The 26,769-nt window shown below is 35.1% G+C and overlaps 2 protein-coding genes across 3 annotated transcripts; one reads left to right on the top strand and one right to left on the bottom strand.

The window, feature by feature from the left end:
• Positions 1-1,465: 1,465 nt before the first annotated feature.
• On the top strand, positions 1,466-17,269 carry LOC147404543 (alpha/beta-Hydrolases superfamily protein). 2 transcript variants are annotated; one of them, XM_086440549.1, is made up of 4 exons: positions 1,584-1,709; positions 10,312-10,613; positions 11,709-11,998; positions 16,514-17,269. In XM_086440549.1, the coding sequence occupies exons 2-4, from the start codon at positions 10,584-10,586 to the stop codon at positions 17,043-17,045; spliced, it is 852 nt and encodes a 283-aa protein (XP_086296675.1). In that variant the 5' UTR covers positions 1,584-1,709; positions 10,312-10,583; the 3' UTR covers positions 17,046-17,269. The 2 variants fall into 2 exon arrangements, with proteins under 2 accessions (XP_086296674.1, XP_086296675.1); XM_086440548.1 differs by lacking the exon at positions 10,312-10,613 and having other exon boundaries at positions 1,466-1,709.
• Positions 17,270-20,111: 2,842 nt separating this feature from the next.
• On the bottom strand, positions 20,112-23,338 carry LOC147404542 (patellin-3-like). Its single transcript, XM_086440547.1, has 4 exons — positions 22,032-23,338; positions 21,810-21,934; positions 21,542-21,683; positions 20,112-20,683 (listed from the first exon to the last, which is right to left on the bottom strand). The coding sequence occupies exons 1-4, from the start codon at positions 23,223-23,225 to the stop codon at positions 20,423-20,425; spliced, it is 1,722 nt and encodes a 573-aa protein (XP_086296673.1). The 5' UTR covers positions 23,226-23,338; the 3' UTR covers positions 20,112-20,422.
• Between the last annotated feature and the right edge of the window lie 3,431 nt (positions 23,339-26,769).

Raw genomic sequence — 26,769 nt, 5'->3', positions numbered from 1 at the left:
TCTTTTGGTTGTGGGAAAACATTTTCCCCCTTCGGGTAGAAATTTGCTTTGGGACGGTAAATGTTTTTTAGATACACCTGAATCCTTTTGTTTTTAAAGCGTGTAAGGGGGAGGAGATATCTGTGGACCGTTTGATCTTGGTTCAGCCCTAACTAGGTCTTTGTCATTTTTTTTTTTCTAGCAATAATCAACTCAATATCAACATCTGACTATCCAAACTTGATTGGAATTGAAAATCATGTCGAGTAGAAATGATTGTGATTGGGCAAATTGTGTTGCCACACAAACCAAACACATTTATGAGTGATGATACTATTGACTTTTAGGTTGAATTTACGTTATCATCGAGTTACTGATCTCCTTAAAAATATTTACATTTTTTATATATTTAAAAATGGTCCTCTCTCGAGTAACTCTAAAAGGATTTGTCGTTTGGTGCCTGATTAAATCTCTCATTTTATGTTATATGCCTTTTGTATACAAGGATTGAAAACCCGTTTAACAAAATCACTCGATGTATGTAGTCTCATAAGATAATGATGGGATAATATCTATGATAAGGAGACCATCATCGTCACAAAAAATCACTCTATTCTAAAACTTAGAACCCCATTAAAAGTGTGTACAAAAATCAGATTATTTATAATTTTTCAACTGATTTTTGATAAGGATGATCTATTCATCATAGAGATCATATTCACAAAAAATCAGTCCATTTCTAAATTTCCGATCCAGGTTTTGAAAAATATTTAGTACAATGTTCAGTTCTCTTTAGGGCTTCCAAACACTTCCCTGTATATATAATTTGTACTCAAATGAGATGCAAATGAGAGGTAATCTTATCATTTTGTTACATGGAGAGAAGGATCCTCACCACATTAGCCCAATTGACACCTCAACTCTTTTGGATTTATGGCTTAAGTTAAAAACAATTTTCAAAGAATTTTATTGTAATACTCAAGATCTTCGAAACCAACTCTAAAGGGATGGTGAGATGGCCAGGATCACGTTTCAAGAATGGGAGATCTTGAGTTACAATAGTCCTTTCTAGACCACCTTAGGAATTTATTTTAGAAATTTTCAAGTGCATGTAGGTGTAGGGGATTAGTCGGGTGGTTTTGATACCTTAGATTAAAAAACGCATTTAGAATTCTTGAAATTTTTTAACTTATAACACTTGAATGCATATTTAAATTTGAAAAGGGCAATGGAAATAGAATTTCTCATTTTTTTTAATTTTACATCCACGTGGCATCAAGAATATTTGTAAATGCCAACTTGGACATGCTATTTATGTGGATAAAGTGTTCCTATAGGCTATAGTCCATTACCCAATCTCATCTAATGACAAAGTATACAAACTTAGGGTCCCTCAAAACTTGTCTTTCTCAACTCAACTCAACTCAAAAATCTAAATCCAAGAAGAAGATAAGGCCTAAATTTACTGGAAGCTTCGATAATCGATAGGGGGGGTTGGGTTGGGTTGGGGGTGGGATTCTTTCTTCCTCATTTGCCTTTTTGGAGGCTAATTGAGGTGAGGTGAGGAGGCAAGGTGAAGAAATATGGGGTTGATGACGGCTTTAATAACAACAGTTCCCATTTCAACACGCCCATCAAAGATGATAATGGGTCTACCTCTCTTCCTTCTCAGAAAACAACATCGCTTTCTCTCTTCTTCTGTTGCAACTCCGCTGTTCCTCTCCTCATCTGTACGTAATTTATTTTTTAATCCTTCATTTATTTATTTTCTCAATTGATTGCCTATCAAAAAATATATATTTTCATAGTTTTTGGAAGAAAATCGATCAAGAATGGTTCTTTTGGGTTGAAACCACCTAAACAGATCGTTATCTTAAGTTTTTTAGACGATATTTCCATGTATATTAGTCAATTCGACAGTAAATAAAAAGTGTTATACTCAACAGTAAATAGTGGTGAGTTAGATGGTAAAGATTGCAAACTCAGTCAATAAATAAAAAGGCTTCGAGTTTGACAATAAATAAAAAGTGATGAACTCAACAGTAAATAAAAAAAAGTGATGAGTTCACTGATAATGAGGGACCATTAAGAAATAAAAAGTTTACTAAATGTCCTATTAAACTTCCGCGTGTGCAAAACTTAGAGACTATTTAGAAATAAATCCCTCCACCAGGGTCCTTTATGTAATTTTCCCTAAAAAGAATCGATTCGATACATTTGTTATGTACCCATAGATGCTATATTGGATTTGAATCAGATTTTGGATCAATCTATATTGATTGACCGTCTTCAATATGTTTTTTTTTCTAGCAAATACCACAGTTTTTGGTTTTGGTCTCAAAAGTATCCTATACTAGTTTATTGGATGGGTTTCAGCTTAATAATTGTTTTCCAAACCCATTGTCTTGTATGAGTCAAACCCTTTAAACCAGTTTTTCTATATATAAGCAAGATTGATAGATGCTCAATCATAAAATCTCACTTCATATGTAGTCCAATGTTATCGGTAATGTTAAATTCCAACAATGTTAAAATTGTAATTCATTAGAATATTATTTATCTTTTAAAATATGTTAGGAATATTATAGGGAGCGTACCTTATTGTCGCAGCGGAGATCCGAACCTTGCTTCGTGTCACGTTGAGTCGATCGTCGGAGATCAGAAGTCCAAAAAACCGTCACGTTGACGCTACTAGAGGTGTCGCTGTTTCCACGCCTTAAACCCTAGGGTCCTCTTGATAGAAACCCAGAAAACTGCAACTTAGAGAGAAGAAGTTTTTGTTTTGGAGAATCTTATTTTCTGTTTTTTTTCGTTCCCTTATTCACGTCCCACATCTTATCTATTTATAGTCAAAATAAGAAGTCAACTTTATTAGGACTCTTAACTCCAAAAAGGAGTCCTAATACGTGAATAATAAGAGTTGGGTCCACATGGACGCCCAAAAAACAACTAACATCTCCCACTCGTCCATGGTAGGACTCAACAATCATCTCCTCATCTCAAGTTATGCATGTATTTTCTTCATACAAGAAAATAAGGTGTGCGACCAACGGGAGTTTTGTTTCTGGAGAGAGCTTTCTATCTAACTGACAAAACACATCTCATCTCTTATAACTCACATATGCCCCAGACTTATTTGGCCACATCGAATTGAACATTTTCCAAACTCTCATGAGTCTAAGCTCTAAACAATGATCAACCCTGTACACAATGCATGGGCTTTCTTTCAAAAACAAAATAATTTGTAAAATTATATATTTTGTTGAATATACAATAGTATACTTTTAAAAAATTTGATAGTAAAAATATCAGTGCCGGCACAAGCTCCAATCATTGTGTACAATCTATCATTAGAATGTGATGCCAAATAATCTTCATCAAGCCCTCATGTTGCTTAGTTTTGGTTAAGTTACTTTCCTAGTCATGTTCCATTAGACCTTATCAATCGTAGTCATAGGTAACATGTTAGAGTCAGTAAACATTAACTTCTACTTTACATCATAGTCATAAGTCACTAAGGGCACAATAATTACCTAATTATTTAAAATGCTCACATAATAAGGAAACAGGGAATCATTCACTTACTTGTATAAATAATAATAAAGGTAAAAAATAAATAGTGCATGTAGTATGACTTACATGCTATGGTGGAGCTCCTCAAGAGTTCGTCAACCTCAACACCATATGGATCCAAGTCTAGTCGCACCGTGAGCGCCTAACCTGAACTTCCCAATCCAATTGCTTACCAAAGCACCTGATTAAAGTTCACATCCGGCTTTATCAGGCTTTATGATTCTACAAGTCTATGAATCATAATCGATTCCTATGAATCTCATCTCGATAATATTCGAGGTAATGATAATACAATTATCAAGCTCGCAATCATTGCGCCTTGTAAAATTGTTTCAACTCTTAAGGTTTAATTGTCTAAATAATACCTTCCTGCTCGTAGTCTATGCCAGGGCAATCATTATGTGAGTGAATGATCTTAGCCTGATGACGAAAAACAAATCCATGTTGAAAAACATAGTCAAAAAATGTGTAGGCATAAGATAATCTAAAAGGAATGCAATATACTGATGATATAAACGAATGGAAGGAATAAATATCTATATATAAAAAGAAATATCCAATAAAACAAGAAGTCTATTACAATCACAAATCAAAATCTACGAAGTCCCAAACTCGTAACATGAGTATGATAAATGTCTCGAGGAATAGGTTTAGTCAGAGGATCTGCTACCATCTGACCTGAATTAATATGTGATAAAACTACCTCCTTCTATGCTACCATATCTCGAATGTAGTGGTAGCGAATATCAATGTGCTTCGATTTTCCATGCTATTTAGGATCCTTTACATATGCCAGTGCTGCCATGCTATCACAATACAATGATACAGGATGTGAGGCACTATGTACTATACTGAGTCGAATAAACCTTCTCAACCACACAGCTTCTTGAACCGCAACATTACATGCAATGTATTCTGATTCCATCGTGGATAATGCAACACACGACTATTTCTTGCTAGACCAAGAAATAACACCACCTCCAAGCAAGAATGCATAACCTGATGTAGGTCTACGCTCATCTAGATCATTAGCCCAATCCGCATCACTATAGCCCTGTAATCGCAAATCTGTTCCCTGGTAACATAGTGAATAATCTGCAGTTCCATGCAATTATCAAAAAAATCTTTTTACTGCCTTCCAATGAGCAGTTCCTAGATTATTTTGATAACGACTGACCAATCCTATTGCAAAGCAAATATCCGGTCGAGTACACATCATAACATACATCAGACTCCCAATTGCATTTGCATAGGGCACTTGTGTCATCTTATCCTTCTCTGCATCCGTCATAGGACAAAGACCAAGATGTAAGGAATGTCCCTTCTGGACTGGAGTGTCTATGGGTTTACAATTTTGCATACAGAAACGCTCGAGCACTCTATTAATGTAATTCTCCTGAGACAAACAAATAAGTCTCTTAGAGTAATCACGAGTGATCTTAATTCTAAGTACAAAATTCGCTTCACCCATATCCTTCATTTCAAAATTTGAGGATAATCACTTCTAGGTGGTGACAATCAACTCCATATCATTTCCAGCCAGCAAAATGTCATCAACATACAGAGACAATATTAAGAAATTCTTTCCACTCCGTTTAACATACACACAATGGTCCTCTTCCATCATCGTAAACCCATTTGTAGTAATGGCTCGATGAAAACATAAGTATCATTGCCTGGATGATTGTTTCAAACTATAGATAGATTTTTTAAGCTTGCAAACTTTGCGCTCATGTCCTTCTATTTTGAAGCCTATAGGTTGATATATATAGATCTCCTCATTCAAATCTCCATTGAGAAATATTGTCTTAACGTCCATCTGAAAAAGTTCTAAGTTTAAATGTGCGACAATGGCTAAAATGAGGCGAACGGATGTGAGTCTAACTACTGGTGAGAAAGTCTCATCATAGTCAATACCCTCTATTTGGGTATATCATTTCGCAACCAGACGGGCTTTATACTTATCAATAGTTCTATCAACCTTTCGCTTGACTTTTAGAATCCATTTGTTTCCAATAGTCTTGTGTCTAGGTGGAAAATCAACAAGTTCCCAAACTTGATTCTTCATCATAGAACTAATTTCATCTTGCATAGTAGTCATCCATTCTTTAGAAGCAGATGATGACAATGCCTCCCAGTAATTCCTAGGTTCATCATCATCAAATAAAGCAGATATGAATGATTCCCCTTCAATCTCAAATCGACGACGGGGTATTGTTCCACGTTTACTCCTATGTAACTCAAGATCATCATTAGTAACATCTAGTGGTACACTCCCACTATCTTCGACGATTATCGGATCATCAGAAGGTTTAGTTATCCCACCCTCGTTGAGAATAGGTGAAGGTTCCTCTTCTGATTCCGGAGCTGGTTCTATCAACTCATAGAACTCATGTGATATCTGAGTTTTCTTTCTACTTGGGAAATCATTCTCAATGAAATCCATATCTCGCGACTCAATCTCTATTATTCCACCATTGTCTCGTTCATATATAAACACAAAACCCTTAGAATGTTCATAATATCTTATAAACGTGCATTTCTTAGCTCTCATGTCTAACTTCCCAACTTGATGGGAAGGAATATGAACAAAACCAGATGATCCCCATGGACATAGATGACCCAGATCGGGTTTTCTACCTGTCCATAACTCATAAGGGGTGGATGTAACAGATTTAGAGGGTACCCTATTGAGGATGTAGGTTGCAGTCAAAAAAACATCTCCCCAAAAAGAAAAAGGAAGGTTTACTTGTGCCATCATCGATCTCACCATGTCTAAAAGGGTTCTATTCCTTCTTTCTGCTAAACCATTTTGCTGCGGAGTAGAAGGAATTGTTAATTGCTTACGGATATCTTTTTCTTCATAGAGCCTCTTCATAGTCTTTGATAAATAGTCGCGTCCTCGATCAGTTCTGAGAGTCTTAATTTTTCTCTCTAACTGATTTTCAACTTCCAACATAAATTTGTTAAAGCAATCTGATGCTTCAGATTTATGTGAAATCAAAAAAACATATCCAAATCGTGAATAATCATCAATAAATGTGATGAAATAGGTCGCTCCATGGCGTGCCCTCACATTAAGTGGTCCGTAGATGTCAGAATGGATTAACTCAAGGGAATTAATGCACATACCGCCTTTCCAAATGGTTTCCTACTCAACTTTCTGGTTAGACAGTGTTAACAAATTGGAAGATCGACTTTTGAAAGTGAACCTAATAATCCATCCTTCACTAGTCTTTTCATCCTATCTTGCCCAATATGGCCTAATCTAGCATGCCATTTCACAGAATAAAAAACAACATCATTGGAAATCGAATAAGCAACAGGGTTTAAATTACTAAAAACAATACCTAATTTAAACAAACCATTTGAATTAAAAGCGTATCCATAAACAACTGAATCCAAAGAAATGCTGACTGTTTTTAACAAAAAATGGAAATCAAAACCTAAATCTAATAGCGATGAAACTGAAAGTAAATTACGTCGAACTCCTGGCGCATAAAGAACATCGTGGAGTAATAATGTGCGTCCTGTATGCATCCGTAGTTGGTATGTTCCCACTCCCACTACGTTTTCACTGGGACTGTTTCCATAAAAATCTTCATGCTACAATGCGGGACTCAACGAAACTCTACGAACTCTGATCTATCCTTTGTTATATGTTTGGTTGCTCTGGAATCTACAATCCAATCAAGATCACAAGAGTCAGCAACAAGCACCTCTGTGCAAACAAAACAATGAAAGGGGGGGTTTAGAGTTGGTTTTTACCTTCTTCGGCTCAGTGCATTCACGAGTGAAGTGTCCCAGTTTCTTACAGTTGTGGCATGCCATTTTAGATTTGTCTTTCTTTCCACTCCGTTTTCTTCTGCGGCGTTTGAAATTCGGGTTCTTCTTAGACGCAATATCATTAGTCTAAGTTCTTTTCATTGGCTTACACTTAGGTCTGAAGTTCCCACACTTACTGGATTCAACAGTGAAAGCGACACTGTTAGTCCTTGTAGACTGATGTTCAGTTTCTAATTCAAGATGTCGCGACAACTGAGAGAAGTTAGTAATACTCTCATTGTGCGTCATATTAAGTTTCATCTGCTCCCAAGAATCTGGTAAAGATCTCAAGACAGAAAGAATTTGCTGCTCATTTGTCAGAACATTTCTAGCAGCTTTCAGATCGCGTATCATTTGAGACATTTTCCTAAAATGCTCAACCATGGTGTCATTGGGAGCCTTCTTATATGAGTCAAATTTCAGCGTCAACGCGCACAATCTGGTTGTTGAAGTACCCGCAAATGACAGTTTCAAAGCATCCCACATATCTTTGGCAGCTTGATAACCCTCGAATTTGCCAATAAGATCATTATGCATGCTACTCAGCATGGTAAAGCGAGCGCACCGATCTTGTTTCTGCCAATTCAGGTATGTGTCCATACTACGACAGTGTTGTGCAAAAGTCCCTTCTTCTGATCTGTCCATAACTACGGTCAAATTATCCAAGACCCCTTGCTCATCTAAGAGATGCTGGATCTTACAGTGCCAAATGTCATAATTATTACCATCCAGTTTCTCTCCCTTATTTAAATCCGTTACTACGTTTTTAGATGGCATTGTGAAATACTGTATATATAAAAGAAATGCACAAATTAAATAATATATATATATATATATATAGGGGGTGGTTCATGGGATGTTTAAGAAACCTGCTGAGAAACCACTGGATGTCAATCGTTGGATTTGGAGACAACAACGGCTTGGATCGCTTAAGACGTCAATTCAATCTTTATAATATTTATATATAATTCCCAACACCTCCCTCCTTTTTATATTTTTATTTTTTTAAGATAAACTCTCTCTCGTCACTGTCTCTTCTGTCTCTCTCTTCTCTCTCTCTATCTGAAATCAAATGAAACCCACGCTTTTCTTCTCTCTCTCTCTCTCTCTCTCTCTCTCTCTCTATCTCTCTTCTCTCTCTCTATCATCTCTCTCTTCTCTCTCTCTATCTAAATCAAACTCTCTCTCTCTCTCTCTCTCTCTCCCCATTGCAGATCGATCTATGAAGAAGATATCAGGTTGGGCTTTGCCAATTCAGAATACCCATTGAGGTAATGGAATTGATGATTTTTTGGAGGCATGGAAGCAAAATGAGACACGAAGCTTGAGGCCTACATCTTGGACCATCTTCGCGAGATCAAGGTAACCTGACCAATCATACGTTCCCATGTTTTCCTTCTCAATTATCCCCTACCAGACTGAAAGCTTAACGCCTTCCAACCCTTAGAGTTTCAAGGTCTTTAAACCGAACTTGATTTCTCTCTCATGGTTCAGCTTATTGCAGTTAGAGATTGTATCCAGAGGAAGCCCAACATACAATTGCACACCATCCTTCTACATAAACGAATAATCATATTTAGAACAAGGAAATAAAACGAAACCCACAAACAATTTTCAGATATAAGAAGGAAGATAAGAACATCATCAAGAGGTAGAGAGAGAGAGCGTGGGTTTTTTCCAAACTGTTGACGTCTTCATGGGAGGATGGTGAGCAATTGTAAGAGAGAGAGAGTGTGGGTTTTCCCCAGACTGTTGTGGGTTTTGTTTGATTTCAGAGAGAGAGAGAGAGAGAAAGAAAAGAGAAGAGGCAGTGAAGAGAGAGGAGAAGAGAATTTTTTTAAAAATTATGTTAATGGAAACAAGGAGTTAGTTTAAAATAATAAAAAATTAAGGAGTTTTTTTAAAATTTGTAAAACTTACATTCTCATTTGAAATGACATCAAAACACATCTCACTCGTTGTTATCTCAAAATCTAACGTCTCACAAACGTTGTTTTCTTACATGGTTTCAAAGACGTCCGTGGAACCGTCCCCATATATATATATATATATATATATATAATTAATTTTTTTTGTTATATCTATCAATTATGCTACACACAAAAAATTTGCTCAATCCCTCAGATCAGCCAATCAAGATCAATGTTATGACATCAGATCGAGAAACTAAACATTGACGATTGTCAAAGTTAGCAATCATCTCTTTTGATCTTAATTGTTTAATCCTTGACGCGCAAATTTTAAAGAGGAACCCCAAAGGTTACCACTCTAAATTATAATTAATTTAATAAATATTTAATTTGATTACAAAAGTAATTGTTGATATCAAGTTCTTCAAAGAACTATAATCAAGCAATTAAACATGGACATATCATAGATATACATTTGCATGGTATGTGCTATATTATAAGCAAGCAATTCTATTTATTTTACTGTTCATCCAAACCATTCCTTAAAGGGTGATTTACGAAAAAAAAAAAAAATCTTAGAATTAATAAATTGTTTTAAAGCTACATCTCATAGTACTCAATATAAAATTGGTGAGCTATTAATAACCGGTGTTATTTAACTATACAACCTACTGTTGTATATAAAAATATTTTTTTATTTCAATGCATTATATCAAGAATTATTGAGTTCTGTTGAACTCGGAGCAATATAATTATACAACAACCATTGTATAAAAACAAAACTTTTTTCAATGCATTATATCAAGAATTATTTAGCTATACAACCACCGTTGTATACAAAAAAAAAAATTAAAAACAATGTCTTTTACCTGTACAACCAGTCTTGTATATTAAATAAATTTCAAATCAATGTTATTTACTTATATAACTACCGATATATATTAAAAAAAAAAAAATTCTAAAAACAATATGTAAATTAGAGAAGAGTTCTGTTGAACTCCATCTACTCCATTTCTTCTTACAGAACCACTAACCATGGGGAAAAAACCGCCTCTCTTGTTAAGGCTAAGGAAAAAGGAGCAAACCAGGCCATCTTTGATGACTCAAGATCGACTCTTAAAGAGGAAAGAAGAAGATAATTGAAGGAAAGTTGGGGAGTTTGATGACCAAGCAACAACCTTTGTCGCGTCGGAGCTTCGATCCAATAGACGAACTGAGTGAATCGACGGCCATAACATGGATCTGAGGCAACCTAGGTACGACTGAATCCAGATCAGAAGGTCGCAAGCTCGATCCATGCTTGCCGCACAAAAAACAACAGATCAGGTGAGTCTGATCTGTTTTCTTTTCTCATGTTCTTCGTCTAAAACCCTTTGATTCTTCCTCTTTCTTCCCCTTTATCGATTTTTATTTTATTATGAACTTCAACAAATAGGGTTTTAGCAATGTCCGACGAGTGTTCGACGAAAAAACCCCCAAATTTCTAGTTAAAAATCGATTAAAATAAATTTATTTCCAAAATCGATTTAGGGATTTAAAAAATTATTCGAACAACACAGCAGAGCACGAAACATATTCGGCTCTGATACCAATGTTAGGAATATTATAGGGAGCGTACCTTATTGTCGCAGCGAAGATTCGAACCTTGCTTCATGTTACGTTGAGTCGATCGCTGGAGATCGGAAGTCCAAAAAACCGTCACGTTGACGCTACTAGAGCTGTTGTTGTTTCCATACCTTAAACCCTAGGGTCCTCTTGACAGAAACTCAGAAAATTGCAACTTAGAGAGAAGAAGTTTTTGTTTTGGAGAATCTTATTTTCTATTTTTTTTCGTTCTCTTATTCGCATCCTACATCTTATCTATTTATAGAAAAAATAAGAAGTCAACCTTATTAGGACTCTAACTCCAAAAAGGAGTCCTAATACGTGAATAATAAGAGTTGGGTCCACATGGACGCCCAAAATACAACATTTCTATCAAGCGAATGAACAAAGCTAATTCATCTGACTTGCTATAGATGGATGTCATAAAGGATTCCTAATCTGGTAGTTTCTAACATTGGATGGTGTATATAATCCTATGTTATTAAGGCATTTCATATGTTTAAAACCATATAATATAACCTTATTTATATGTACGTACTTGTAATGTAGTATATAGTATACATGGCAACCCATGCCCAGTCAGATTTCTACCATACTTTATTTCTTCCCATATTCTTTGCAAGTCATAGTTGTCATGGTATGTGCATGATTTATTCCTTTTAAGTCAAACTTGTAACAGGGTTTGAGTTCTCATGAGCATGCTCCGATCACCCTTTATACTTGTGATTTACAATTATAGTATATAAATTGTTTTATACCCATGATTTTATAAGAAACATTGCAGCTTCTGACCGTAGAACTTCAGTTTTTGTTCAGAGAAAAGGCAATTTCTGTTATCAAAGATGGCCATATCTTGTAAAGCATACTACCAATAAAGTATTTTGCAGCCAAGTGAAAGTGGAAGATGGTGTAGATGATGAGGCATGTGAGCTAGTTAATGGAGTTGAGGTTGTCTTAGGGGAGGGTTCAGATAGCATACAGGCTTATCTATTCACGGCAGTGAAGAACAACAATGGAACCGGCGTACTATTGTTGTCTGATGTTTACGGGTTTGAAAATTCATCTACAAGAGATTTTGCATATCGTGTCGCGTGCAATGGTTACAAGTATGTTGCTTGACCTTAAAAATGTTTAACTGTGTACTACCCCTTGCAATTTCTAGTTTACAAAATTAAGGATTTGGAATTTCAAATTTAAAGTATATTGTCATTCATTTGCTAGAGGATTTACCACAGAGAAGCTAGAATTGCTTGAACCCTATGTAACATAGAATTGGACCATTGGGCTTGTAGACACAGACATGAAGTGTCTGACTCATTGGTTTTGGCTAAACTAATATCTGGAAATCCTTATAGTTATATCAATTGTGTTTTATACATGTATCTGTATATGAATTTTTATCTTTAAAAGACGAAAGCCGGAAGCCCAAGCAGAACACAAATTCAAAGACCTAAACAGAATTTGATGAATAGCTATCCTGTGGATGATCGTAGTACGTTCTTCCTAATCAACCTCTTGATTATCATAATTTTCAAAAAGAAGGGGAAAAAACGAGAAAAAGCTAACAAAGTGTATCTATCCCTCAACTAAAAAAAAGTGTATCTATCTTGACAATCATTTATGATATTGGAAACCTTTGCCTCTTCGGGGCATTCATTGTAAAAAAAATGAGAAAAATAATTAAGCCCAATAGGATTGGAATATGACTAGAACAAAGGAAGTACTCTCGAACTCGGGAAATGACTGTCACCCGATATATGGATTTGTTATCTCAATGTGCAAGTAATTATTCACTTACTTACAAATAGAAGAAGCATGTTAAAACCTTAGCTTGACAAAGCTAGACTTCAAATCATAAGGAGTAGAATTCAAATTGAGTCAGAATACAAATCATTGGATCTTATCTCACATCTGGCTTGAATAGGAGAGAAAAGGCTGTTTTGGGTTGGCTGACCCCAGTTTTATCCTTATCAATTGTATTTATATGGACCACCCTCGTGGGTTTCGTCTTTAAAGGAGAGTATTCTGGGAAGATATATCGCCTTCTTATATTTCTGTATGACCTAAAGCAGTCCCCACGAGTTTGGTTTCAACGTTTTTCTAAGGTTATTTTATCTATAGAGTTTTCTAGATGCCACTCAGATCATACTTGCTTTATTCGTCGAGGAGTGAATGGTCGTTGTGCCATTGTCTTGGTTTATGTGGATGATATTATTATTGGTGATGATGCACAGTGGATTGATAGAGTTAAGGTGTAATTGGGTCGTATTTTTGAGGTTAAGAACTTGGGTTCACTCAAGTACTTCTTGGGGATAGAAGTAGTTTGCTCTCATCTTAGTATTTCTTTATCTCAGCGTAAATACACATTGGATCTTCTTCAGGACACTGGGATGCTTGATTGACGTCTTGCTTCCCCTCTTATGGATCATTATCATCGTCTTTATACTGACTCTGGTGATTTCTTATCTAATCCTTCTTCTTATCAGAGACTTGTAGGTCATCTGACTAACACTAGATTGGATTTGCCTTTTGCGGTTAGTGTGGTTAGTTACTCCGCGTACTTCTCATCTTGATGCCGTTTATCATATTCTTCTACTTGAAGTCGTGTTCTGATTTTGGACTTTTTAACTCTTCCACTGCTCAACTACATTTGTCTAGTTTTACAAATGTTGATTATGCTAGTTCTTTCACAGATAGGAGATTTATCTCTGATTTCAGTACTTTTTATGGTGATAACCTTATCTCGTGGAAAAGTAAAAAATAGAATGTGGTTTCTCGTTCTTTTACTGAAGCTGAATATCATGTTATGGTCCTTGCCACATGTGACCTAATTTGGATTCGATCTTTGCTGACAGAGTTGAGATTTCCTGTTTCTGGTTCTTCTATTTTGTTCTGTGACAACAAGTCTGCTATCATGTTTGCTTTTAACTCAGTTCTTCACGAAAGAACTAAGCATATTGAGGTTGATATTCACTTTCTCAAGGAGAAAGTTCGATCTGATAATCTTAAGATAGTCTTTGTACCTTCTTCAGATCAACTTGCCGACATGCTTACGAAATCTGTTGGTTTTTCTGTTACTCAATTTCATCATGTCAAGCTGGGTTTAGTTGATATATTGCACCGGCTTGAGGGGGAGTATTGGAAATAATTTAGTTTAGTAATATTAGGTTTTTTTTTTTCCGATGTTTATATGTAAGCGCATTTATGTCTATTCACTTTATCAGTTAATATAAATTCCTGCCAAGTTTTCATTAAGAGACTTGACAAACTTTTCTAGAATTTTTCTGTATAATACTATTTGGCTATCACAATTGATCATTATAGTTGGAGTAGGATTTTCTCATAATGGTACATCTATTAATAGATTCCTAAGCTGGTTTGTTTTTTTTTTTTTTTAATACATGAATCTGCTAATGCTATCAGAGTAGAATCTGATATACAAGTTTGCTTCTTGGATGCCTTAGATATAGCAACACTGCCTAGTGTAAAGATCTAGTCAATAGTAAACTTCGAATTAGACTCTACATTATTCCGACTTGCGTCACTATATCCTTCTAATACGTTATAATATCCTTGATAATGCAGTTCATAGTCTAAGGTCCCTTTCGAGTACCTTAAGATACAACATTCCAATTCTCGGTATTTGGATTGCTAGTAAACGGCACACCATACCTACAATGTGTGTTATATCGGGTTTTGTACAGTGCATAACATACATAAGATTTCCATTAACATTGACGAATTCTAGTTGAACATTAGAACATCTAGTGTTTGTCATTAACTTGATGCTAGGATCCTAGGAGTAGGGGCTGATTTATGATCAAAATCAATGTATTGTCCTTAAGATCTTAATTTGTAGCATCACATCATCCTTCCCTAGATCTTTTGTATCAAAATTAGATAATAGAAACATTTTCGTTTCTTCAACAAAGCAAGATTAGTGCCAAATTAAAGAAATATTTGAACTTGAAATATAGTGGATGTGGCATCCAAAGCTAATGTAAAAAAATTTGAACTTGAAAGCTAAATTATGTTAATGATGAGAAATTATCTTAAATTCTCGCAATCAAAACAAATTTCTCTAAAACAAAGGCAATGGTCAAAGTAAAGAAATTTCTGCTGATGCAAATGATGAATTTACATGTGGCTTAGAAGACCTATGTAAAACCCCTACTCTTGAGAAGCCAAATTTAAACTACACTGTATCAATATGAAATGATGAACGACATTGTTCTTTATATGGTATGCAAAACAGAATAAGGGAATGGCTATGTGTTGTCCATCTACCAATGTGGTTCAAAGTTTGGCTATGTATTTGCCATTCTTTGCCTTTTTGGCTGAGTTTTTAAATGATCGGTCATATGTATATTTTGAATCACACTTGAATTAATCATGTGTCTAATTTTTATCGTATATTGAATTTCTTACTTCGGAAATAAGTGAAAAGATGAAACTAACTAACTAATGATACATGTATGGTACTGTAATTAAATATATGTTTGCAAACAGATAAAGAAAGTTATTAATAGATGTGGATTTGATAAGTAGTAAAATTTTACTAATAAGGCACTATGTATTTTCCATCATCCAGGGGTGGTGTAATGTTTGGTTGAATGTATGTTACCTCAGTCTTCTAAGGCTATGTGTTGTGATAAGAAAAAAAAGGAAAATTATTAATGATACAGGTTAGGTTCAATATATGATGCAAACAAATAAGAAGGTTATTAATATAAAAGATTTGGTAAGTTGTAAAATCTTTTGACTTTATGTATCACTAGAACGTAGTATGTGCAAACACACATGTATTAAAAGGGCTTGTTTGTAATTTAAAATATTGATTAAAGGGTCCTTGAAAATTACATAGAAAAGGATATTTTTGTAGTTTTGAAATTTAAGCAACATTATACATTCCAGTTTTCTTGGTTTTTTACCAAAAGACACTGATTATGTTAAATTTAAATATAAAAGTGGGGGCATTTATTGGCCACTCAAATTTTGGTGTTGAACCACTTCTACTCGGCCTTCTCTCATTATAATTTTAAAGATACTTGAGTTACCTCGAAATACTAATAAATTTTTAATGACAAGCTTTTCTGTATAAAACTTCACAACTGTAGCATGAAGCGTGATTGCGAGATTAAGACTTGTATTCCCTTTTTAGATGGAGATTTTTCTCTCCATCTTGTATTTCTTTATTTTTTATCGGTGTTTGTGGCATTTCACTTTAATTGTCAATAGCCTTTGATGGAATCCAACCCCACTGATTACAAGTATACTTCTCATATACTTTCCTGCTTCAAGGTATGTTTCAAGCACATACTTTCCGTTTCGAGTTATTTCATTTTTTTGGCTTGTATTTTTCTTTTTTCTTGATTTTGTTGCTCGAACAGGAGGGTCTTCTTTTCCTTCTCTCTTTGTATAATTTAAAAAATAAAATTTTAAAAATTGTACCATGGTTACTATAGACCACAAGGTCATGTCTTAATGAGAGGAGCTATTTAACTTTTTCTCTTTACGTACACATGCAGATATATAAAATTGATGCTTTGCTCTTTCCTTCTTGATGCACCATTACTTGATAATTTTTGCAGTGCTTTGTGTTGATTAACTGTTAATTGCAGTGTTCTTGTCCCAGACTTGTTTCGTGGGAATCCATGGACAGAGAACCGATCCAAGTCCGAGCATGAAGATTGGAGAGCTGGACACCCCACAGAGAGGGTTGCAAAGGACATAAACACATCAGCCAAATGGATGGTTGATGAATTCATAGCTGCAGGAATGTCAAAAAAGCTTGGAATCATGGGGTTCTGCTTCGGAGGTGGCAGACTATTAGAGACACTAGCCCAAGACCAGGGAACCTATTTCAGTGTTGGTGTCTGCTTTTATGGAACACGGATGAACCCATCTCTAGCTGCGAACGTTAAGGTTCCCGTCTTATTTATATCTGGTGACAGTGACCCACTTTGTCCGGTCAGCACGTTACAGGATATCGAGAAGAGCATTGGTAGTGCTTCTAAGGTTGTGGTGTTCAAGGGTCGAGGTCACAGGTTTGCCCACCGTCCAGAATCTTATGAAGAAGATAGAGATGCAGAAGAGGCATTTGTGATCATGAGAAATTGGCTGCATGAAGGCTTGCTTGTAAACAATAACTGAATGCTTTGTAATCTGTAACTCTCATATTTATGTATTTTGGAGGTGATGTTGGCCTTTAAGGTAAACAAGTTAGTTTGTGGGATTTTGATCATGATCATAATATGTGTTCTCTAAGAAGCATGTATTTTTGTTAGAGTCGTGATAATCTGACTCGAAAAAAATGTACTTGGTCTGTACGGGTTGTGTAGAAATACTGAATTTTATTGATAATTCTTGGATGAATATTACAAAAGTCCCAATAGGGTATTTATAGGCATTACATCAATCAAGATATATGAAAATTACCTAATATAAATATTCTAGAATATCCTAATTGATATATTCTAAATATCAATATATATTCTAGAATATCCTTCATCACAACCTTTCATTTGTGTAAGATACACTAACAATGATACAATGTATCTTATGCATTTTAATACAGTACATCTTATTCTCTAATAGGTTGACACTTGCCATGCGTACAGATTGGGTATGTTTTTTCGAGTCATTTTATCGTTAGTCTTTTTCTTTATTATGCCTTATCCTTTTCTTTTTCTATCTTATGATGTGAATCAAAGAGTAGCAAACATTGGTTACTTTTTGTTGTTTGCTTGTAAAGACAAAACAGAGTAAGGAAGAAGATTTGAAAGCACTCTAAGCATTTGCAAAGTGCAAATTGAAGAAAACTATGGGCACTTCTTTATTTCTTATTTACTTTGAAGTCAAAAGGAATGAAAAAGAAAAAGAATCTTTCTAAACTGACTTCTTTGGACACTGCTGATCTTGCAGTGTCAAAGGAAGTCCCGTTCAACATTTTCCAAAAAAAAAAGAAAAAGTGAGGGGAGCTAAAGTTGGTGTGAATAGTTTTCTCTTCTCTCTCCCTCTGTCTCTCGAAGAGAGAGGGAGATGGATAGGTAGGTGATGGCTATGGTGTTTGTATGGAGATAGGGAAATGGATGGATAGTTGGTGACTGTGTGTGTGTGTGTGTGTGTGTGTGTGTGTGTGTGTGTGTTGGTTGAGATAGAGTGGATTAGGGATGGCAACTGCTAAGCACAATTATATTTTTTGGGTGAAAGTTTGAGATACCCTTGTGCTTTGAAGCTGATTACATACCCCTTGAACTCTGTCTTCTCTAAAAGAGGTAAAATGACTTAAATACCCTTAAAACCTTTTCTCTTTCTAAAAAGGCAGGGTTTTGAAGATAATCATAGAATACATCCTTTAAGATAAATGTATTTATTTTTAAGCCTTATCCTTTTATTTTTTTTTTAAATCTTATGAAGCAAAGATACTCAAGCACTGGTTACTTTTTCTTGTTTGCTTGTAAAGACAAAACAGAAGATTTGAATTCAATCCAAGCATTTGCTAAGTCTAAAGTGCAAAAATGAAGAAAACTAAGGGCACTATCTTTTTGTTTGTTTACTTTAAAGTCCAAAAAAAATGAACAAAAGAGTCGAGGTTGCCAAACTTGGTGAGTAAGGAGAGAATAGTTGTTTCACTTTTCTTTTGTCTCACTCAAACAGTCCTAACCTGCTTTGCCCACTCTCTCTCTCTTATAAACACCCACTAATCAGTACAGTTAGTCACCACCAATCTATCCATCTCCTCATCTCTTTACAGACTGTATAAGAGAGAGAGAGAGAGAGAGAGAGAGATTTTATTTTGGGTGATTTAGACGTGCCCTCCATGTTTTCAAACCAAATGAAGGTCATAGGCTTAAAAAAATCGAAATAACTCATCTAAGCATTCTCACCTTCACCCATTGTATCAAAAGCTGTGTCTTAAAGAAGATCAAATGAAAACATTATTCTTTAATGGTAAAACTTCCAAACAAAGATGGAAAATCTTTTTTTTAATATCAAATTTCATTGAATCATTAAATTAAACATGATCAAATGATAGGAAACCCTAGTTCATCTTCATATTCTTAAAGTAGATGAACTTAGGATTTTTGGTTCAATTTAATGATTTATAAAAGTTCAATCTAACAGCAAAGATAATTTCATTTTTTTAAAAAGGGACGGTGTAATAAATGTGATTTTCATAAAATCACAACTACAAAGATGTTTTCAATATTAAAAAAAATATGATGTTATCAAAATAAACGTTGTTAACAAACATAATAGGTCAATGAAAATCTAGGGGGGCAAACCTAATCTTGCATTTCACGGTGTGAGAGGGGGAGAGGTCTTACTAAAATACCCTAAAAGTTATTTAACCTAGACGTTGACAAGCCTTAAAATGTGTGAATTTTTGGTAGAACAGTGAAGGATTTTTGAAAAATAAGTTGGAGAGATGATGGTATATAGGTCTTTTTCACTAGTCCTTGAGAGATGACCCAGGTCAAGAGACATGTATGAATGGTACACTAGCATGTAAGACCAAAAAAAAAAACGGGTGTTTGGAAAAATATTGACATACTCAAGGGCTACAAGCACATCCTTATGTTGAAAAAACGATTATTATGAATTCCAAAAAAAATTTGAGGCTCTCCAAACAAGCGGCTGAGATGGAAGGAAAAAAAACCCTAGAGATTCCCAAGTAAAGATCCAAGGACATCTATATTGAACCCTGGGAAACCAGTATCGAGATGGACCCATAGAAAACATGTACCACTGCCTACTAGTCCCTAAGAAAGAAATAAATACTCATCTTTCTTTGTATGTATAGTCACAATCACTGCTGAATAATTGCCAAATCCGAACTCAGTTGTCACCATGCTTTTCTCAGCAGGAATTTTTTTTTTTTTTGGATAGAAAAATGCTTTTGATTTTTTTTTTTTTTTTTTAATTTTAAAGTTCAAAATTCAAATTTATATTCAAATGTTGTTTCACATTATAGTATTATGAGACCCACTGTTACAATGGGGTACTATCGAATCTGAATAGATAGATACATTTTAAACCCAAGGGGGACCAGAAGATAGGTAGGTGTGGGAGATGTGTGGGCCCAATTTGGGCATGAAAATGTGACACAATAACCATGCACATGGTTATGTGCCCACATTGTGTCTCCTCCCACGCACACCTGCAATAATGTCCACTTTCACTTTCACTCACATTCAAAAGAGAAGAACAACATAATAGATCCAACCATGACATAGGTATTCAAAAGATAACCATAATTGTACATAGAAATTTTACAGCCACAACCATATAATATATAACATATATAATATTAGTTGGAACTTCTTTAAGTAAAATTTCACAAAAATCTGAAACCCAAACTCACTTTCTTTCAAGAAAAAAAACAGAAAAATAAATAAATCCCATGGATTCTCAAAAATAAAATTAATAGTTTAAAACAAAATAAAAGAACCCAACCCAAATTCCAATCCTCTTTTTTCTTTTCTTCTTTTATGATGGAGAACTATTGAAGAGAGAAATTCATTCATTTAGTCAGAGGAGGGTTTGGTCTTCGATCGGTACAAGAGGATCTTCTTCTTCTTAGAGTTGGTGTTGTCAATGGTGAGGACCACCTTGCCTGGTTCACCGATCTTAAAGCTGTTGCAAATCACGGGCTCGTCGCTGCTTGGAGTTATCTTCCTTGCCTTCTGTACAATCACAGTGTACCCATCTTCGGCACTTGGCACAAACTCAGCACAGTAGTTTACTTCCCATCCGACAACTCGGACCTCCCATACAAGAAGGCATGTCTGCAGATAAAAACACCAACATTACCCCAATTAATCATTCCATCAGAAGATATTAAAATTTTGAAACAACCATTATCAATTAACTTAGTAAAAGAGGAATTATTTATTCACACAATTAGTGAGGGCACACTTGGTTGAGCAAGATGGCACAATGGTTGATACCAATACCACCTAGTTATTCCATTAGAAATTATTGAAACTATGAAATCAACTGTGTACAAGAGGAAGCATTTTATCGAAATAATCAAAACAATTGGTGATTGTATCTAATTGAAATTAAACATACAGGGCATGAAGGGCAACACCAATACCATATAAATCCTTTAGAGAAGATTGCAATTGTACAAATTGACCAGGTACAAAAGGAAATATTTATTCACATAATTGGCACAATTGGCTTGACTGGAAGTGAAAACCAGATGCCATGACCCATGGTTTACAAGACCGATATGAAACATTGACCCCAAAACATTGAATGTTTCAAGAATGTATCGGCCAACATTGTATTGATATTTTCATTAACCAAAACATTCAATCGATGAGATACTTTAAACAATGGCCATGACATCCCAATCAAAAAAGCATGTCTACAAATACCAATATTTTCAAATTATTCCAAGAAAATATTGAAATCGTGAAATAAACCCACTGCAAGAGGAACCATTTATTCAAATAATTGTTGTTCATAAGTTGAACCATTAATTCACCATTTATAATTTTAAATGATTTATATTTTCATCACTAAATTTCTGATTTCCCATCATTATCTCAAGTAGAAAATCGCATACTTAGTGTAAATAAGTTGAACCCATGGTGCTCAATACATCAATCAATTAGGGGTTAAAAAAGAGAACAAACCTCAGAAACTGGTAATTCCACAGTTTGCTTTGTTGCTGGCTTAATAATGAGCTCTGTAATTGTATCGGTGGTGCCGAATTCCTGATCACCCTCCTTGCTCAATCCCCCATACTGAACTGGTACTTGCTCAGGAGCCACATATCTACAAAATCACAAAGAATTTAATCCAAAAATAAAAAGAAAAAACAAAAAACAAAAAACAAAAAACAAACCTAACATGAAACAGAGCAGAAGATAAAAATGACAAATTGAAGAAACCACCACTAACTTGAAAAGGGTTTCAGCAGATTTCGATGGTCCTGCAAAAACAAACTTGCTCTTGGTCCTCTGAGTCAAGAAGGGACTAATCATCCTATTAAAAGCAAGATACCACCAAGGAACATTGATGAAAATCTGCAAAAATCAAACAAACAGAACTCCAATTCGATTCAAATGAATCAAAAGAATGTGCAAATTGTTTAATCATTAAATGAAAAAGAAGATCACCAACCTGTTTGGCTACGAACTCGGGATAATTGTCTTGGAGCAGAGAGAGAGCCTGATTGGTAGCGATCCGAAGCTCCCTCTTAAAGGGTCCTGGAGAATTCTTGAGATCGTTAACTTGAACAATAGTGCAGATCCCACCAGGACTGAAATCGAGTTTTCGGATACTTTTCTCCAAAAACTGAATCCTCCATCGAAGAAACTTCTGACTCTTCTCCTCATCAGAGAAGGTCTTTTGGTATAATTCTTTGTTCTGAAACTCTCCAAAAACATTGTAGCAGACTGGGTGTCCTTCCTTGTCGAATCCATGCATGAAGACAACTTTGTCGAGATCTGTACCAAGATCTTCTTCAAGAAGACCATCGATTCCAAATTCTTTTCTCCAACGGACAGTGTTCTTGATCATTGTGAAGGCTTCCTTCACCTTGAAATCTCTGGCTCTCAGAAATTTTAACAGAATCACATCGCTTCGATCGTCACCCAGAAGTGGAATCCCAAAAATAAAGATCTCTTCTGGTGGAGATTGTTCTTCGATACCAGGGCAAGGAAGAGGAGTCTCCTCTGTTTCTTTAACTGGTTGGACAGCCACGATTGTTTCTTCGATTGCTTCAACGGTCTTGGTTCCATCTTCTTCGACTACCACCACAGCTGCTTCAACAACTTCAGTAACCAAAGCAACTGGCTCTGCTGCCTTTACCGGCGGTGCAGGTGTTGATGGTGTTGGTTTTTCTTCTTCTGGCTTAGTGGGTTCTTCTGTAACAGTTTCAGAAGCACAAGGAACCGATTTTTCTTCATGGGTTTCTTCCGGAACCGATTTCTCTTCATGGATTTTTTCCAGAACCTCTGGTTTCTCTTCTTTTGGAGGAGAAGATGGTGGTGGGGGTAGAATTGTAAATTCATGGTTATTGAGGGCTTGTTGGATAAGTTGTTTGAGTTCATCAAGAGCTTTCTTTTCTGGGTCTTCCAGATCAGAGACTCTGTTACTCTCCTCTTTGAAGGAAACAGACTGAGAGATGGCCGTTTCGTCTTCGGTCTTTGTTGCTGCTGTCTCTTTGGGTTTGTCTGTCTCAGGTTCTGTAGGTGGTGATGATGGTTGTTGTGGTTCTTCTTTCTCTTTGGTTATAGTTTTCTCAGATGTGGGAACATCAGAGACCACCACAACCTCCTCTGGTGCAGTTGGAGTTTGGGTTTCTTCAGCCATGGAAAGAGAGGCTTTAGAGAGAGAGACAGAGAGAGATGGAAATGGGTTTGATCAAACGGTCGAGATGGAACAAGGAGAGATGGAAAGAGTGAGAGATGGAAGTGAGAGGGAAGAGAAGAGGGGGAGAGGTTTAAGAGGAGGTGAGGTGAGGTGAGGTGTTTGTACACCTGGACTTAGTGATAAACAGTCTGTCAAAATCAGTTGTACAGCTTGTTCATTTCTTCTTTCCATATTAGGATTAGGATATTATTTACACAAATCCCTCTACTTTTTTGTGAATACTTGAGATTCATCCTTATGTTTTAAAATTGATGAAATGAAATATCCTTTGACTTCGGTCTTCTCTTATATACCAATGTTAAATAATTTAAATGCCCTCATCTCCACCTCTAGTTTTCCCTTCCAACACAATTAATATTCAAGCTTTTAATCTCTTGAATAGCTAGAAGTTAGGATGTTCTTGGACATGAGTTTCACTTTGTATGTCTACCTTCTCAATGACCACAAACATGGACTTTATTATTATGGTAAGAGGTTTCTTGAGATTATTTCTTTTTCTTTAATTACATCTCCTGTTAATTTCTTCGTACCAATAGATTTTCTTGATGCATATCAATGATATTGGTTTTTGAAAGAAACTTGAGTTTCACGAAGAACCCTATTCGACCACAATGAGGAGCTTTGGATTCTCAAAGTATGGTTATTGTTGATCAAAGGCATGCATCCTTAGAACCATCTCGTGGTTCCTATGCAGAGAGGTTTTTCAACACTCTTTACTTTATGAAAATCCTATCTTACCTTAAATTTTGAAGGTTAAAAGAGATAGAATTTTAAAGTTGAAAATGAAAAAAAAAAAAAAAAAAGTTTTTTTTGGTAAGAAATTTTATATGAGGTCATTCAGGTAATTTCCAGTAGTCTATCAAGGAATATTGATTTCAAGGGAAGCATATCTCGAATATTCTATAAAATGAGGAGGGGTTATTTCTAAAGCACCCCCCACATGTAATTTATTATTTCTCTCTCCCTAACGGCAACTTGTCATCGTGGTTTGCCGTCCAAAGCCAGCACAAACAGTCTTGTTCTCTTTGTTGGTGGGTCCCACTTTCCCGTCGGTTTCGCAGTAAAGAAACCTGTTCGCCGTTTTTTCGGCGTGTGTTTGAAAAAGACGTTAATATGTGGGACTCAAAATGATTAGATCCAACGGCTAGGAATCATCAATCAGATGCTTCTTTTTTTTTTAACGTTGTTGGTCTACTTAGACATTGAGTCAAAAATTCGTACAACCAACAGTCACAAAGAAGTGATGGTGGGTCCCGCAAATTTTTTTTTTGGGGGTGACGTAGACACCTCCCTCCAAGTTTTGGTAAACATTTGAAATATCCTAAATTTTCAAACTTATGATTTGCTGGCCCTTGACCTAAATCTTCTCACATAGACTAATGGAAATTATCTCGATACCCTTAACTTCAACCTCTATCCTAACTTTTTGGATTTTTCTTTGCAAAACCAATCATCTTTAAGTTATGCAATCACCTTGGTAAATTATTTTTAATCTATTTAACCTCATCTTCAATCGATTGAATAAAATCACATATTTTTTCATTATCCTTATATGCATATAAGATTCAGTTTGATAAAATCTAAAGGTTGCGGATGAGAAGAGGGCAAAATTTTATCCAAGAAGTTGAGGTTGATTGGTTTTGGAAAGGAAAATGAAGGTTTTTTTTTTTTTTTTAGTGAAGTTTGAAGACAATGGTATTTAGGTCAATTTCATTAGTATATTAGGAGCGACAGAGGTCAAGGGAGACATGTGATCAGTATAAAAATATAGGGGTTTGATTAAAACTTTAAATCACACTCTTCTTTTACCCCTAAAAAACAAAATAGAAAGAAATGTTATGCTGCATCTGAGGTCCACTGACTTAAGACTAACATACGTTCCAGTGTCACTAAATCGATTGTGCCCACTACCATCTTTTCTCGACTTTTATCTGATTTGGGTGGGACTATGGCCCACTTAAAGGAATAAGGCTAAAATTGTTGATGACGTGTGAAAAGGATACTCATTGTTGGACCCACCACTCATCCACGGTAGTAAAATGGTGTTTTTGCTCACTTTTTGTCGCGACTTTGGTTCGAAATTCGAATTAGTTACGCGGTGGTGTCTAGAGTCTAGACTAAATGTAGATGGTTCTGATTTTGTAGTTCAAGTCCTACCATAATAATCATCTCCATCCATGTCAACACCATGTGTTCGTGCGGCGATTGGACCAAATATTCCGCAAACCCTCTAATCCTATTCCCACCCAATAAAGCTCAAAGAACTAAGATCACCAAACCCTAAACGAGAGTTACTATAGGCACCGCAACTTTTATTATTACACTCCAATTAAGGATAAAGAAAATAAGTGAGGCAATAACGAAAAATTCTTTTATCGATCATTGTTATTTATAACTATTAAATCCTTATAAGTATTAAAAAATTATCGAGGACAATTGCCCCCACTATAAATCTACCCCTGATTTGAGTCATTTTTTAGTTCTTCCTCTCTCGTTGTTTATGTTGAAAATTCTTTTTATCATGTTTATCAAATAATAATAATAATAATAATAATAACATTAAAAATGTGAAAAATAAGATTAAAATGCATTACCAAACACTATCGTTATCTTTCTAGACAAAACTTTATCTTGAAAAGAACATTTTAAAAAATTACTTTTAAAATATTCATTAAAAATCATACAATTCACTTGACTTAACAATTGAGCCAATATTTTTGTAAAAAAAGATGATTTTATTTGAGAGTTGCTACTAGTACCACCAACATTTACTTATTACACCCCAATTTCTTAAATTGTTTATCACACCCTAGTTAAGGATTGAACTACACTCTTTACACATTACAAAGGGTGGGCTCAGATTATAATCTCAACATTATAATACATTATAACATCCTTTCAAACAATTTCAATAATTAATTGTTTATAATTATAATTAAGCTTATATAAAATCCTAAATCCAAAAAATAGAAATCTAGCAAACATATATATATATATATATGAGAGCTTCTATTGGCACTAGAATATTTAATTATTCTCAGTCATTCACTTATTTTCTTTTTTCTTAATTGGAGTGTAATAATAAAAGTTGTGGTGCCAATAATAACTCTCTTTTATTTTAACAAACACAAAAATAAATAAATAACATCGTTAACAAATTTTGACAATTGTTATTTTTTTAAAGATCAAAATTTTTTTTTCTTTTTTGAGAAATTAGATATCAAAATGAATCATTCATCACATTTTATCATGTCGACGAGGTGGTAGGAATAAGTGTGAAAAATATGAGAATAAAATCTCCTCCAACACCTTAAAACGTGTAGCACAACTAATTGCATTCCTTAGGTGATTGAGCCAACTCTGGTGGATGGTTCGTGATTCCATCCCAAGATCCAAGTCAAGTCAATATTATATACGACCATTAGGTAAAATTACATGTCATTTTTTTTTTCTCCACCGATCCTTTAATAGATGGTGGATAGTG

The sequence above is a fragment of the Akebia trifoliata genome, chromosome 4 (genome assembly GCF_017979445.1).
Source record: "Akebia trifoliata isolate Shusen 1 chromosome 4, ASM1797944v1, whole genome shotgun sequence".
Taxonomy (NCBI): domain Eukaryota; kingdom Viridiplantae; phylum Streptophyta; class Magnoliopsida; order Ranunculales; family Lardizabalaceae; genus Akebia; species Akebia trifoliata.
Note: the sequence above shows the minus strand (reverse complement) of the source record. Positions and strands in the feature narration are given on the sequence as shown.